The 16,767-nt window shown below is 45.7% G+C and overlaps 1 protein-coding gene across 8 annotated transcripts in view; it reads right to left on the reverse strand.

Annotated features, from left to right (window-relative positions):
• LOC135909324 (lachesin-like) overlaps positions 1-16,767 on the reverse strand; it is a 441,203-nt gene that overhangs the window by 45,996 nt on the left and 378,440 nt on the right. For all 8 annotated transcript variants that reach the window (XM_065441270.1, XM_065441264.1, XM_065441296.1 and 5 more), the window contains 2 exons: positions 6,883-7,090; positions 3,590-3,745 (listed from right to left, as the gene is read on the reverse strand). In XM_065441270.1, the coding sequence (XP_065297342.1) occupies positions 3,590-3,745; positions 6,883-7,090 (364 nt within the window). The remainder of the gene's footprint in view (positions 1-3,589; positions 3,746-6,882; positions 7,091-16,767) is intronic.

Consider the following 16,767-nt stretch of genomic DNA (forward strand, 5'->3'; position numbering starts at 1 on the left):
AAAACAAAAGAAAGGGTGGGGGGAGGCTGAGGAACAACGGTGTTCATTACGACCATGGCGTCCCCTTTCTGGATACGAGGGGAGACCCATCTGGTCGGGGGTGTTCGGGCCGCCTTGTAATCAGAAATTCAATTACAACGCTCGCCTTCCCTCCCGCTTCCTCCGATCTCGCTACCCGCGCCCTCCCGCTTCCTTATTTTCTCCCCGGTTCTCGAATCCCGCTCTCTGCGGAAAGGCGCTGAAAACGACTTCGCGACACTTGGACGGCGATGTCTCGGCGCGCTCCAAGTCGCCCGCCTCTTCGGGCTCCCGCAAACAGAAACTGCTGCTGCCGCCGCTCTCGAAAGGAAGCAGCGGTGATACACGTTATTGGAGAAAATCCCCTCGGTTACTTAATGGCGATGCGGGTTTTGAAGTGCGTAGGAACCGGCGGGACCCTCCGAGGTGACAGCGCAGGCACGCGCGAGCATTGATTAAGGTCTTTCTCCCCTTGCCTCCAGATCCGTGGCCCTTTTCACGGAGCGTGGCTGATACGCTCATTCGGTTTGTTGTTAGAGGCTCGCGGCAGAGGAGGAGGGTGGTGCGGCCGTTTACTCCGCCTGACTAATTGCTCGAGTCGCGTTTCGGGCCATCGCGGCTTTCTCACTGCGTATGCTCTTAGCTCGCAGGACAAGAGGCTGCTCGAGAACGAGAACGGCGTGGAAGCAGGCGAGGGTATCGCGCCCGATGCGGTGCTATTTCGAGACGACAGATGGCACTGGAACCGCTTGAATCCTCGAGGTCGAAAGAGTGAGGAGCCCCAGCGAAGCGGAGACAGCCGCAGGAAGGCGGGCGAGTGCGATCGACGAGGTTCGAGTTTAATGGCAGGGATTTTGATTCGAAAAGTCGCAGGGCTCCGAAGCCATCTGTGGTTCACTGTTATCGTTCGAAGCCCGTTGCGGCACAGCAAGGGGAGGTAGGCAGGGGGGTAGCGGTGGCGTTGCTTGCCTGCTGTTGAGGACGCGAGAGTTGAATGGGAGACCACCAGCCGCTGACTGCGAGGGGCCCTTCTGGGAGGAAAGCTTGTAACTCGAGGCCCATTAATTTGAAAAGATTGCAACCGTTGGCTTCGCCAGAGGAGGTCGTTTTTAACGCTCTGAGCTAGGCTTTTGCTTAGCCAGTGCCCGATCGCCATTGTTTGTAATGTCGCGTGTACGTACGACTCCATTCTTCGTTCTTTCTTCGCGCGTGTTGTGGCACAGCTAGGAGCAGGAAAAGAGAGGGGAGAAATTGATTGGGCGTGAGTTTTGTGGCCGGCACATGGTTCTGAAGTATACAAATTACGGCAACTTCGTCATCTTTTGTTGCGAGGCCGGCTAATGTTCTTCATTTGTTTTAACCTCCGACTTTCTGTACAGGTCCAGAAGTCGGCTAAAAGAAATGCCCCAGCACAGCCCTCTCTTATTACTTCGTTCAACCTCTGTTTCTTTCCATTGGTTCAATTTCTTTTACTTATTTCATTTCTTTCCACGCTGTTGCGACGTTCTGCTGTTGTACCATTGATGATGAGACTAGCACGGAAAAATTTTAAAAACTTTTTTTTTCCAGGTAACATCTAATAACTCTCCGCATTTCTTTCCTTGAGTGCGTTACTTGAAACGTTCATCTTGGTCACCATTAATGTTATATGGCGTCCATTCATAACGTGTTTGCGTGATCCGGTTGTTAGTTTGGTGCAGAGGAAGCGGTACTGAGCCAGAACACAACTACACAGCCCTCTGCTGTGTAGGGCGGTTAGCTTCTGTTCTATATTTCTACTATATAGAGCTGGTGTATTTGCCACGTCCGGTGTTCATATGGACGGTATCTGTGACGTCGTAACACTCGTAAAAAGCTTCAAAGTTACCGTTAAAACTACAGCATACTCACTGCTGATGCGTGTTCGTGAAGACAGCGCCACATACAGCAGCAGTGATAAAAAATTACCCATAATTTAAACAAATTTTTGATCACCCCCAACTATGGTCACACAGAAACTTTAGAAGCGAAGCTAAGCACGTTGGCCTAACGGAGTCCAAATTATGTTCACATTCCGTCATAGTTAACCTCGCCATCATTTGCATAAGCAAACCCATAGCACGACAATGTTTTCTCACCGATATCTTTAATTATAGTGGTATTTCTCCAACCAAACCCTAATTATTTCCTAATAATTAAATTATATACAAATATCTGCCACCTTCAAACCTTCTCTTTCTTTCATTCTTTTATGCTAATATATTACCTATTGCCTTTTTCTTCCATGACATGTTTCGTTCATGACATGCTAATCTCAACCAAAACAGCATCTACACAAGGAAATTTAGTCAATCTACTAAGAATACCACGATTTTCATTTTCTGCGGTGTTTATGCTTATCAAAGCATACGTGAAATTTTTTTTTGTACATGTAAGCGGGCATATTTTAGCTTTTACACAATGGTAAATATGTCTGTGCAGTATTTTTCTTTATTAGCTGTGAAAGAAAGAGAACTGTGGCCACTTAGGTGGGTACCTAGTAACAAAACATTTTAGCCAGTATTATTAAGCAAAAAATAAAGAATCTTCGTGAAGTAAACTATTTTGTAAGACGAATTCTCCAATAACTGATCACGATCTTCAACAATACGATTCAAGAAAAAATAGTTATAATATCCAAAAAACTAAATGGAAGCAAGTACTACAATTTTCGCTCACATTGCACGAGGTAAACTGCGTGGGCAGGTCATGGTTTGTTTCTCAGCTGTAGCGACAATCATTCGATCACCTTGTTGGTCACCAGGATGCTGCACTTACTCCAACTTGAACTCTAGGCATTTTACCAGACCCTAAACTTACCGAACACTGACCACACACTATACCACTTAGCACTTACACTAACGCAACGTTTCCCTACGAACAGCATACGTTCTATGTATCCTTCAAATTCAAGTAAAATAGCATCAAGGAGCCCAAATTATTCCAGAGCCCTCCAGTACAGCGTCTCCTAGAGACCGTGCGCGTTTTGTGGTGCCAGACCTTATGATTTATTAATTAGCAAATGAAATGGAGCTCAGATAGCAGCAGTTGCGCGAGAATGATCTTTCTTTCATTTAATCTTCCCTGGGCATAAAGGTTCTCATGTTACTCATACCTACCTACAGAAAATTAAAAATATATATATATATATATATATATATCTATATATATATATATATATATATATATATATATATCTATATATATATATATATATATATATATATATATATATATATATATATATATATATATATATATATATATATATATATATATATTTCCCATTACCCATTACGATTCAGCTAGAGAGAATGGCTTTCTGCAAACTCGTCGAATAGACAGCTAGAAACATTTTACCAGATATCAGAGCTGTGTGATTGCATTGGGCTCATCGTCAAATATGGCGACGGCCAGTAACTTCCGCGTTTCTTTTGCCAAGGATCTATAACTGGACTCCAGAGTTGTGCCGAAGGCCACTGTGGCGGTTGGCCCCCCACCGTGAATTCAGCAGCATGGTCAGCGCCTCCAAGTCATGGTGAGGGCTACTGACCTTTCTCGCGACCGAACGCGATTTCCTGGTCGTCTTCTCTTCTCCACGTGATTTCCGGTTCCGGCGTTCCCTTGGCAACGCACTTGAGCGCCGCTTCGCCACCCTCTCGTACTTCGGTGTCGGAGCTAGTGTTCTCCTCGTCGATCTTGGGTGGCACTGCGGGCAAAATAAGAAGCGTGTTGACAAAGACACACATTTCAGTGGTGGGGTGAATACGTTAGCATAACACAGCGATTCGGGCATCTACGTAAGTGCAGACACACACGCACACGCACACACGCACACACACACGCACGCACACACACACACGCACGCACACACACACACACACACATACATGCATACATACATACATACACACATACATACGTACATACATACATACGTACGTACGTACGTACGTACGTACGCACGTACATACATACATACATACATACATACATACATACATACATACATACATACATACATACATACATACATACATACATACATACATACATACATACATACATACATACATACATACATACATACATACATACATACATACATACATACATACATACATACATACATACATACATACATACATACATTAAATTAGATATATCCAGGCCACACTCGCAGGCCTTTGGCAATTAGTAGTTATACAGCAAGGACATTGGTTGGTCTAGAGCGCCCAATACGACTGTGAGAGCAAAGTCGATACAAGCACACTGATCTGTGTGGTATGTACGTGGCTTTTGCGTAGGTGCTAATGGTTCACAACGAGAACGCAAGCAAGTTTTTCTTCACCTATTCAATACAATGCCAAAAAAGAACAAAAAGACAACAATACTAGGCCAGAACTTAGCACATTGCACACTCTCATTTATGAAAGTGACGTTTCTATACCTCGCAGCTCTAACAAACTTGCGATTTTGTGCGCACTGTGATGAGCTCGCGTACGCTCAGCACAGCTCTAGTTTTCTGTGAGATACCTCTAAATTGGGTGAAGTCCACCTGCAATGCTATAGCAGAGAAATGTGTGACTGATGGCGGGTACAAACATCTCTTTTACAGCGCAGCAGCACAATGTTCCAAACAATTGTCCACGATCACACGACCAAAGCCGCTCTTTGAAACGTCCAACGTGTGCGTCGTGTGCCACTTTGTCTCAATGTCCCCCGTGACGGCTAGCGCTTCGAGACGCTGTGTTAGACTGCACTGCCTTCCGGATCGGTCCATATTTTCTATTAGATATCTCCAAATTTCGTTACGTTCGCCTGTAATGCTATCGCAGTTAAAGATGGTGTCCGATGATTACGATACTTCCTAATGCGAAATTTGAGTGCAGCTCGATACGTGTTCTCATTTGGCGATATATTGAGGCAAAAAATTTAAGACCGATATCATCGCACCGACTGGCAGTGGGTCAATGCCGTCAGCGTTTTCTCAGAGGGAGAGGCAGTATGGAAAAGCTGGCATGATGAGCGGCATCGAACTCAGCAGTGCAAGAAGACGACGAAGAACGCACGAGCAGTACCACGAGCACATTCTAACAGTTACGCCAATGAACACCGACGCTCAACCCAGGAACGGCCGCCTAAAAGCTGTGCTCTAAAAGCATTTGTGTAGCCTTGTCAGGTCTCAGATTGCGGCGTGCTTTCCTCTAGCTGAGATAGCAGCAACCATCTTTCTTTTTAGGTATCCGCTTCAGAACTGCAGAAAAAGCTTCATTTGTTCATTCTGCACTTGCAGCATTGTGTACCTTTGATAATGCACTTCGCACACTTCGCACAAAATTTTGAGAGAGTTCATTGAGTGCTTCTATTTTTCCTCCTTCCGCCGAAGGAAACCGGAATACGCGGAAACAATGGGAATGACCGATATAAACGTTCACGCGTTACGATGTTTATTTCACATGAGTAGAAAGCTTTCAAGGCGTGGTTAGTAATATTCTGTGCCGTTGAAAAGCTGGCTCATGTGGAATTTGAATTTAATCCAGCTCGCACCGCTCGACCGTAATTGTGTATGGCTTGCGGCTAATTATACGAGCGAATTACACCCACATATACACAGACGGCTCCGTCCTGCCGAAGAGCTCTACCGCAGCTGTCATTCCAGCAAAAGCTACCGTTATCAAGTTGAAAACATCTCACTTGACAACGTCGATGGCAACAGAACTTGCAGCACTTCGAGTCGCACTACACTTTATTAATGACGAACCAATACAGACATGGTCTATTTTGTGCGACTCGACGACGGCACTACATTGTTTATTGTCAGGCTGACGGCGTGGCCCACATGAACAGTTGGTATTGGAAATCACAGTGGCCATACACCACCTGACTGAGAAAGGACATGAAATAATTTTCCAGTGGCTGCCAAGTCACTGTGCTATCAGCGGCAATGAAGGTGTCAATCAAGCTATTCTCTCAGCTCATGTAGAAGACAACCGCCTATCGATCCCGCTGTCTAGGACAGATGTTGCAAGGATGCCCGGCTTACTTGCACGCCAATGCACTGCATCAGATTGGAATGAACCACATTTTATGCACGCCCATTCGTAAACCCTGAATCCAACCTTAAGCCTCCGACTTCCACCAAGACTTCTCCGAGGAGACGCGACCCTTTTGTGTAGGCTATCGTTGGGCGTCGCGTTTACCAATGCCTACGCGTTCCGCGTAGGGATGGCCGACATCGCAGCATGTGGCGATTGCGGTGACGTGAAAACAACTTGTCATTTCTTTTCCAGTGCCGACAGTACAGTGTGCATAGAAAATCGCTTTACGTCTTGCTAAACCAGTTGAACGACCAGCCTCTGTCGGAAGAAAGAATTTTGAAAGATCGACGGGACTCAACATCCCATCAGGAGGACGTACAGGCGCTACTGCGCTTCTTGAGATCAACCGGCCTGTGTGAACGCCTGTGACTGGAGCGCCTTTTCTCTTACCAGTTTTCTTTTTTTTTCTACTTCCTTTTTTTCTGCCTCTCGCTCTTTGTCGTCTTTACAACCACTATATCTCCTCTCCCCCCTATTGCAGCGTAGCAAACCGGAAACTCGCATCTGGTTAAGCTCTGTACTTTTCCTCTCTCTCTCTCTCTTTCTCTCTCCCTGAGGGAAAAAATAATACCGTAGCACGCCGCCTCCACATGAATGCCGTGAGGCATGGTGACATTGAAAATGTGTTCTGTCATTGTCTTCACGGGCTTTACTGAACCATTTCCACCTCGTCGTAAGATATATATAAAAATAAATTTTGCGATTAATTCTCCCGAAACAACACCTCTTCAAAAGACGTACTCACCGACCACGTTGAGGTATCCGATCTGGGACTTCATGGGCGACGTGTTTATCTGGCACATGTAGGCGCCCCGGTCACGCTCTTGCACGTCGTGGATGTGCAGGTGCCAGGTGCGGTGGCCGTTGTGCGTCACCTTGAAGCGGGAGTTGTGCGTGATCACACTCTTGGCAAGTGTCAGCAGCGTGAACTTCTCCACGAACATCCAGGCCACCTGTAGCATGTGAGGAGAAATTGTGCTATACGGCTAGATCGTATGGTTTAGACGTAACCCTAGAATTGTTTTATAGACGTGTCACGTGAGTGCAAATATTCGTACTTTTGGGCACGAATTACTAGCGTGTCTACCAAAGAAATCAATGCAGATGAGGTAGCAAAGTACCCTTAAGTCTATTTATACTAACGACACAGCTGGTTCCAGGAAAACAAGGGTACGGTGTAAGTTGTAGTCTGAAGATAAATTTCCTAACTTGAACTCAAACGAAAAGAGTAATAGAAGCAAATATATGTTCTGATCTTCCATGCTCGTGAAGGTGAGCATTGCTGTCAGACTTTTTCCATCAGGTGCATCGGCAAACATATCCTATGAGATGCTGCTGAGGTTATACTAGTTCTATTACTGTATTTCAGAAGACAGAGCACACTTTCAAAATGCATAGGGTTCCAGCACCAGCTTAAATGCTCTCAAGTTGTCCCTAAATGTCTCAACTAAAAAGGAATGGACCAGTAGCTCTTGTGAAAAATGCTGCGAGGGGCGTAGGCATGACACTTTCATGCCGTGCGGGTCACGTGTACTGGCGGTATCCATGCCTCACTGTCAGAATCACCGTGCCTTCTGGTCTGAAGACAAGCCGCGAACGTGACAAACAGATATTACAATCCAAGGGTGTGAGCGGACGGAGATACAACCAAGCACATTTCACGCCCAGCGACAAGTTTGAATATTGATACATTAATATTGTATTGATTTGTTATTAATTTATTTTAGAGCGTAAGCTGTTATCGGCTTATTCCATCAGCCGCTTAGGGTGGCGATGGTGTCTAGCGCCGCCGGTGTCCGTAGCAGCTATCGCCGTGAATGAGGAAAAAAAGACATTTGCCGCTGGGATTGCATCGGGGCCCACTGCCTGGGAGTCAGCTGCTCTACCACTAAGCCACGCCAGCTTTTATTTTTTTCTTTATTGCCTCGCTTGACACAGAGTCTACGAGCTCAGAAGAACAGAATAACAAGATCATAGTATACGAAGAACCGTCAGCTGTTCGCTGACTATAAGTCATCGGAATTTCGGCATGTGCAACAACATTTCCAATCTGGAACCCACTCCTGGACATACGTGTGGACCTTCTGCACTTCGAGAAAACGGGACACAGATTCGCAAAAGCATCGAAAGGTGGAGTGAAAGGCAATGATGGCTGAGATCAGGGACGGCCATTAGCAGGAAGTCCTATAAAGGTCTATAAAGGTCAAGCTTGCAGATCCACCATGCGGTTGCTTCCGGACAATGGAATCTAATCATAATCGGCTCCTTTACTTGCAGTGTAATCAGCCCTGTCGACACAATCGCTATCGCGACATCAGCAATGGACCACCAGTGACTGAAATGTGATGTTGCGTCGTTCCTTTTCCGAGCGCTTGGTGGTTTGTTCTATGTATCCCCGACGCATGTTATTTGAACTAATTGCGTCAAACTGCTGAAAGAAAGAGATGTTAGGTCAGCCTTCAAGTAGCAAAATATATCTTAGATGGGTACTGGCTCGCGCTAGTTAGTTACAATTCATGATCAATGTTATTTGCGCACCACTTGGGACGAGGACTGGGGGACGACAGACACATGCGTGAAATATATCTGAGCGATTAGCTGGCTATTAAATGTGTATAATCAACAATGGAATCTAAGACAACTCGTCCCAAACTTATTGCTGTCGGGACAAGATACATTTTGAACTTTTTGTTAATTGATCTTCAGCAGATAGGAACTCCGCCTGGGGAGCTGACCCGAATGGACGAGTCACCACCGAACATGATAAAGTATTCAGAACAAGAAGCCTGCGTGCAAGTGCAATGCTGCTTGAATCAGATTCAGTGTAGGCAGGTCAGTCTCCTTTACAAAAACTGGCAGGAACACGTACATGGAATATGATAATAGCAATGATCAAGGCTAGAGGAATTTACCCGCCTTATAGACGACAAAAGGCGAAGACGATGATTCAGTACGTATGCTTGATTGTGTAGTGTAAGGCGAACATTTTGTGCGTATTGCTAACGTCGAGTACGGCACGATCCACCTATGGCCAGCCATATTTTCAAGCACGCGGAGGATATATGTTCACGCGTAAAGCCTTCGTTGTCGAGAAGTGATGGCTTGTACGCACGAAGGTACGGCACACATTTGGCCACCTCACTTCTGATACTTGTACTGCATGCCCTACGCACGTGGTGTGCCCTTCTTGCAGGTAGCGTTAAACCTGGGACAACCACGCGTCTTTTGGTGGTCACAATTACTGTAGTATTTTTACTTTCGTCTTTACGCCGCAAGTCTGGACTGGACAACTTTTGATTCTGGATGCTCTTCGCGTTGGGCCGTCTTCTCCGTGCATCTGGGTTGCGAAAACGTCTGACCAAGAGTTTTATGCGACGCCACCATTGAGAGGTATGTTGATATGCGACGAGTTCTCAAGGCAATTTCTACGCACGTTCAATTCAAACCTATTTACTTTCATGGGATGTAAGGTGTCTAGCGTTCCTGTAGCGCACGGAAGATTTTCACGCATGCGAAGTCTGTTTATATGTCAGTATATAGCCTCTGTTCGCGTTTCTTTTTTTAATTTTCTTGGCAAAGGGCAGGACAAACTAACTATGTGAATTTCAGTTGTGGAACAAGTCTTAGGCACCCCTGGAGGCCCAAAAAAAGGAACATACTTAACTTGAATCTTCTCTATGCTATGCATAACAATTCTCTGACCGACCTGTTGCTTACGGTAACCCGCATCACATTATCAGACAATGTGGGACATGCTAATGACAGCATCACCGTTTCAAGTGAACTAAGCTCGTATTCCAGTGAAGCTTCCCTTGGATGTAAAAAAAAAACAAAACATTGTGCTCCGATGAAAACGCTCTCAGATTTACAACATTGCTTATCGTGTCATTATATGGCCTCGACTGCGCTCCCATCAATTAATTGTTTAGTACACCCTTTGATTTGAACTTTCCACAGTCACACATGGGAGCGAGAGAGAGGCACATTTATTATGGTAGAAAAGCTGAGACATCGGCCTGAATCAAAGTTCTGACCGGCTACTTAGCATTGAGAACGGGAAACGGGAGTAAGAATAGAGAGAGGGAGAGGGGTGTTGATGGTGAGGGTGAAGATGGCGGTGAATGAACTTTAACGACGCAGACTCCGTGAAATAGTAATACAGGGGTTATGAGAGAAGCTAAAGCAGGGGGCATCAAGATAGTTCTAACCAGAGTTGCGGAGTGGCAACTGCGGAGTTGGGAGAATTCCGGAATTATTACACACATTCAAACACCCTGAATTGAATGGCAATAAAATGTTGGCACCAGTCAATCAAATAGAATAGGAATAACATGAGAGCCCGAGATTCCGGAATGGAGTTGGAATGCAATGGGCACATTGTCCCGGACGCTAAATAGTGATTTTAAGCGAGACTACAAAACAGGTAAATTTGCCAATAGGATTAGACTTAGTCAATTTATCCCATTTTTTTCGCCGAAATCACTAAGCACTATCACCTGGTTAGGAGGACTTATCCTATCCCTCATAGCAAACTGGCTAGACCTCTGGCGTCCACTTTACGCATGATTCAAACTACGTCCTATGGAAACTCGTCCCTTTTCCATACGATCACTCCAGAGGCTTTCAGCTGTCCTTGCCCCAACTGTGGGGCGGTAACAATCTCGCACACATGCTCTGGCTATGCCCCTCGTTACAGGGACTCAATGGCATCACGGAGCAAGAATGGAGCTCTGCCATCCAGAGCTGACAACTTTCACCGCAAACTTGGGCTGTCCAGAGAGCCCACAATGTGGCGGTTATGCTCGGCCTACCAGTCCCCACGGGGGAGCGGCCCGCAGCTCTGCCCTAGGGCAAACCTTCTCAGGGCCTTGTAAATAAAGTTATTTGTCTTTCTGTCTGTAATAAATGGGGCTCTGCCAGTATCTTCCTATAGGTGACTAGCCCTTCCACGGTAATTACAAGCACTGTATTCTACATATTCTACACTACTAATGGCCAGGAAGCCTTTCTTTGCTGAAACGTTGAAGTTCATATAAAGAGAGCCACTTTTAGTTAGTTAACTTCTTAAGTTGTAATTAAGGTGTTAAGTTAGCTGGTTAGCTTTGGTGAACTCCTTAACATTTAGTTTAGCAGTTAAGTTGACAATAATTGTTCAATTTAGAAAGAGCATGTTTGACCTATGACAAAGGGATGCATGCATGCCAACGGTGATTTAGAAAATGTGCATTTTTTGTGCGTGTTCGTGTGCTTCTTGTGTTTGTGTTTTTTTTTGGGGGGGGGAGGGGGGCGGACAAGTCGAGTATCCAACAGACGCGATAGCAGTCGGTCAGAGAGGTGTTACGGGAAAAACAAATGGCAGTCAGCGCTCGTTCTGTGATATTTGTGCCTCTGTGTGCTCTTGTATCAGTCGCGCTGTTTGAGTGTAGTTATGAAGATGAACCAGCTAGCCCTCACCAAGATGTTGCCTAAAAATGGTGCCGGTTGATATGCCAGCGATTTCGAAACAAAAAAGGCAGCCGACTTCAGCAATTACATTGGCTTTAAACTCACTTATTGTGATAACAGCGTTCTTCTACAGTCAATACCGTCATTATAATTTTTCTTGCCAACTTCTTCCAATAATTGCGCTAATCTAATACGGGGGACTCAATGTACGTTGATTTTCACGAACAATCAGAAAAATTAGAGCCGACAATGCCCTGAAGGGATAAGGGGCCACACAGAGTGTTTCATATTTCGGAAAAAAATAGTGCGTAGCATTGTTTATTACGTTGTTAAGGCTTATAAAGTATTTGTTGTTGTTGTTGTCGTTGTTGTTGTTTTATGGCTATAGGCAATTTCCGTTTTTTTTTTAGCTGAGTTTTTCCATTCCGTTTTTACAATTGTAGAAACGGAATGGAACAACTCAGCCACTCAAGGAGCGAGAATGGTACAAATCTCATCATTTCAATGAGTTAAATGGGGTGGAATTACGAAGGATTTCCAATCTCCGAAATTGAGTTAGGAATTGAACGGAGGGCTCCACTCCGCAGCTCTGGTTCTTATCACCCGAGATTCTTTCACGTGCGCTCAAAGCTCGATACGCAAGGGTTTTCGCATTTCGCCCTCGTCAGACTGTGGTCGACTGCGGCCAGGAATCGACGGCCTCGCGTTCAGCAGTAGAATGCCATAGCTGCATACGGAACCTTCAGGCCGAGTTGAGGCACAGGTGATCGAAGTGAGTGCTCGAAAAGGAAATCAGCAACATACAAATATATTTTTTCTGTAGCATGAAAAGTAAATTGACAGGTTTTATTTGCTCGAGGATGTCGCCCTCTCTTTCAACATCATTGCTTACTTGCGGCAGAAATGTATTGCATCATCACAGAAATGCGTCTGGCAGTGTCAGGCCACGTGAATCGAATGCACTGTTCGAATAACTTTTGGCTCTGCCTGCCAAGAAGCGTTTTCAGTGCTCATACAAACGCGCCCAAAAGAATCCATCTCTGGGCTGTGGTGTACGCTGGACGGTACGAGGTGGTTAAGAGCGACTGTCAGCCGCGCATGTCAGCATCTAACAACGTCGTGTATGGCCGTAAGACAAGTGCACCGGACAGAGCATGCATTATGATCTGTCTCACTTCTTTATCTTTATAAGTTTGCAAAATTTTCATTCACTCCTTTCTGTGTTTTCATTTATTTCTCGCGTCGAGTACGCGGTATATTTCTAGGCCAAGAAAAGCAATTGCTCAACACGTCCGCGCGGTCCGTGTCGCGCATTTTGCATCGCATCTACGAACAAAGCCGTAGACGTTTTATTACTTTTCCTGGCGCCCGATCTGCGGTTTTGTGGGCGGTGGTCCTCGCACGTCCGAGGTCCGATGTCAACCGCACGTGGCTTGAAAGAAATTGTTATGGTAATTTAACACGAATAAATTTTGGTGACCGGCGTACGGCTGACTTTTGGCGATAGCTGTGAGCTTCTTCTTTATCGCCTTTGTTGCATTTCCTTTTGTTTAAAACTATTTCCTAAAGCTGCGTCTGCCGTCGACCGTGTGAAATATGAAAACGTTTATTATGCACACAGTAACAGCAAAATGCGTGCGAAAACTCAAAATCATACTTTTGCTTGGCACCGATACTGGGCATCTCGGTAGCAAAACGTAAGTGCAATTTTGCGGTCCAACGATGACAGAAATTGTTTCTTGGTTATCTGCTTAAACATAAAAAATCACTTGCCTAGAATACGTTATCCAAAACCTTCTCCAAGGACCGCACCAGAAGCAACTCACCTCAGAGACGAAAAAGTTGCGGGAAACGGTCACACACTTTCGCGGCGTGTGTACTCATTGCGTTTCAGCTGCCGAATGTGTACTAAGACAAGAGAGCGGTTGAAGTGGGAGTATAAGTTAGTAGCGCGAAAATACACAAGTGCCAAACTCGGAACTTCCGGTAGCTTCCAAATATAGTGGCGGTGATGTTAGCGGTGCTCGTAAGGTCTGCCCTCACGAATACGTTTCAGAGGTGAAATCATAATGTTTCTCTATTTGTCTATGCTGCCAGCAAGCACCGCTCATGGTATCGAGAAATCTCCATATGTGCACTTTGTTCTTTAGAGCGCATCTTTTAAGCTCCAGATCCTGCGGCGAGCGTCGGCGTTCCCAGCGTAACCGATCGAACGAGCACAGCGAAAGATGAGAGCAAACGCGGCGTGCAGCGGGGGTTGAAAAAAGCGGTGAGAGAGAGGAGGCGCGAGAAAGAAAGCGGAGAGGAAGGTACAGCGGAAGCATGAGGCGGAAAGAGAAGGAGGGTATGGCTAAAGCATGAGAAGAAAAGCGTAGTGCGGCGACTGTGGCTACGTGATGGTGCCAGAGGCTGTGTTCCGATACTCGCCGTAGTCGGCTAAGCGTACAGGGGCCCTCTTAAGCCTCGCTAAAATTCTCGCGAAGACGTCAAAGCAGACAGCTTCGTGAAGACAGCATCAAAATAAAAAATAATGCAAGCTACTTTGCTGTACAAACAATATGGCGGCTGAGCACGGTGCTTGGAACGCTGACAGGAAGCTTGTCAGCGCACAAGAAAACGTAGACACGCTATCCTATGCCCTTAATGTAAGCTACCTCGAGTTTTTTATAAGCTCGCAGGCGCAAAGAAATAGCGTGTGCTTTTCTAAACTTTTTCTTGTTGCCGCGAGTTGGCGTCACGTCGCAGAAACGTCTTCCAAACGTCTTTCAGACGCTTCGAAGCGCGTTCCATTATGTGTCCTTGAAGCTCTCTCGGCCGTCTCATTAGCTGTCTACATAGACTCTCTCCGATGCTGGCCAGAATTGGAACACAAGTAGAGCAGCACGCGTCGTCTGGAAGGTTTGTCGGCGGCGGCTTCTGTGAATCGCGCCCACGCGTCACCCACGCGCTGGTACCACACGCTGGCTCTCGCGATCTGCAGATTAGTAAGGCAGTGGCGACACACTTCGCTCCGTTCTCAACGTGCCGCACCAGAACACGATTGTCCACGCCAGCCAATATATCACGTAATGAAAGCATGTAAAAAGCTGCACTCAAATTTCGCATTATAGAGAGTATCGTAATCATCGGTGACATTTTTCTTTCTCTCTCTCTCTGCCGGTGGTGAGTTTTAAATGTATACGTTATTTTCGATGCCAGTTTATTTTGCCTGCAGCTTAGGTTTGCGCTTTCGGAAGCTACTGCATGGTCAACATATCTGATTTCGAGTTGTTATTCTACTGGTGTCACTAACATATGCTTCATCGGACGTCAACTACTAATTATAATACATTTCGTACTGTTTAGTGTGGTCCAAGCAGTACCAGATTCCGCCGACAATGAAAATCGGTGCTGTTGCAGGCACTTCTTTTCACTGATCCAGCCAGTTATTCATTATTTCTTCAGTAAAAATACAGATTCTCTCCTCTGGGGCCGCATATGCTCGTCAATCTACAGCCATCCGTCTGTCATCCGATGAGCCGACAGACGGCAGATGCAATGCTCACAATAGTATGATAGCTCGGGCCCGAGCGCTCTTAGCTTCCCTGAGGTGACCTGTAAACTGTATGTGCTTGAACCTGCTGAACCCTTGCTTGGGTCTCGGCAATATCTAGGCGGTTAAGAGAGCGAGAGAGGGCTTCAGTGGCAGAAAGCAGGAGAAGTCGCTCCGAGGCGGCTTACACTTCGATTAGCTTTAACGTCATTAATGTCCGAATGTACCCACGACAATGGAAGAGCAAAACTGCAAGACCCGTGGTGTATTGAATGAATAAAAGAATGTAAAAAAATTGTCCTAAATACAGAATGAGTGTACGCATGATTTCATCCTACGCGCAGTTGCTAAGAACGTAAATCAGAGGTTCACAGAATTGAAAAAGACGAAATTATGCACAGCGGCTATATGTTTACTGACTATGATAGTGTATTCGCTGTGCAAGGGAAGAAATGTAGTTACTGGCTCCACGAAATGATCTAGTTCGTTAGTTTGGACGTCTAAGACAATGAGATTTGGGTTAGATGGATAGAGGAGCTACAATCATGACGCGTTGGAATGTACGCATCCAATACACCTGGACTTCGTGCGCGATGGTGCATCCATTTGGAAACACAGAAATGTCAAAATTGTTTTCCCAAGCAGTAAAAGACGAGCGTAAAAAATTGTGCAAGTGAAGAAGTTATCCACACTATTATAGGACTGGGAGCAGCGAGGTCCCATGAATCTAAGGATATGCATTAATATAGCGACCTCAGTTCATTGTGTCACACGGGGTGCCAAATACCGAATAGTTGTTAGGCACTGCAACTGCTGACATTGATTGTTAGCCAAGTAATGCACCTATGACCACCCCCCTCCCCTCCTGCCCTTCTTGTGCTTAATAGCGTAGTGGAAGCAGACTATCATCAACTACGTATTTGTAGCTGGGGCTCATTCAGTCCTAGTAGCGCTCACCTAATGCGATGCAACCTTTGTGCCTAGAACGGGCTACCAATTAATAGCACGTGCGTTTAAGAAACAATGTAATTCTCGCCCACCTTATTCCTCACCGAGTGTCAAAGATGCCGCAGGGCGGCTCTATGCTTTCCGTCTTGTGGCTTGTGCATGTGCAAAAGACAGGAGTACAGTGGTCCTGCGTGCTACCCCATCTCCCCATCTTTGCGCCCTGTTAAATACAATCCTATCAGCTGCAGTCTTGTATGTGTATTGTGACGGGTTTCAGACTCTGCCACATTTGATAAGTGACGCTGGGGTGCAGCGACTATCTGCACTATACATGCAGCGTCAGACACATCTGCAGCTAGCAATAAACCATTCTTTAGTCCCTCCTCCCATCTCGTATTCAAGTTACGAAACAACCTAGACTATCCGATCCAATTATATTTAGACCCGTGTACAATTTTTTTCTTTAGCTTCCTGAGTTTCTGTAATGCTTCCGTGGGATGCCAGTGACACGTAGTGATTGGTCAGTGCTTAGTGTACTTGTTGAGACCCTTTTATACGCTGCACGAGTGAATAAACCATTACCTCGCAGTATTCGTTTGGTTCAGGTATAATTATAGTCACCCGTGGTGTAGTCGCAGCCCATTGTAGGCGATTCTCTGTCTGGCACTCACAAATTTCCATGTCGCTGAGGAGCCCGAAACAGGT

This window comes from Dermacentor albipictus, chromosome 1, assembly GCF_038994185.2.
Source record: "Dermacentor albipictus isolate Rhodes 1998 colony chromosome 1, USDA_Dalb.pri_finalv2, whole genome shotgun sequence".
NCBI classification, from domain to species: domain Eukaryota; kingdom Metazoa; phylum Arthropoda; class Arachnida; order Ixodida; family Ixodidae; genus Dermacentor; species Dermacentor albipictus.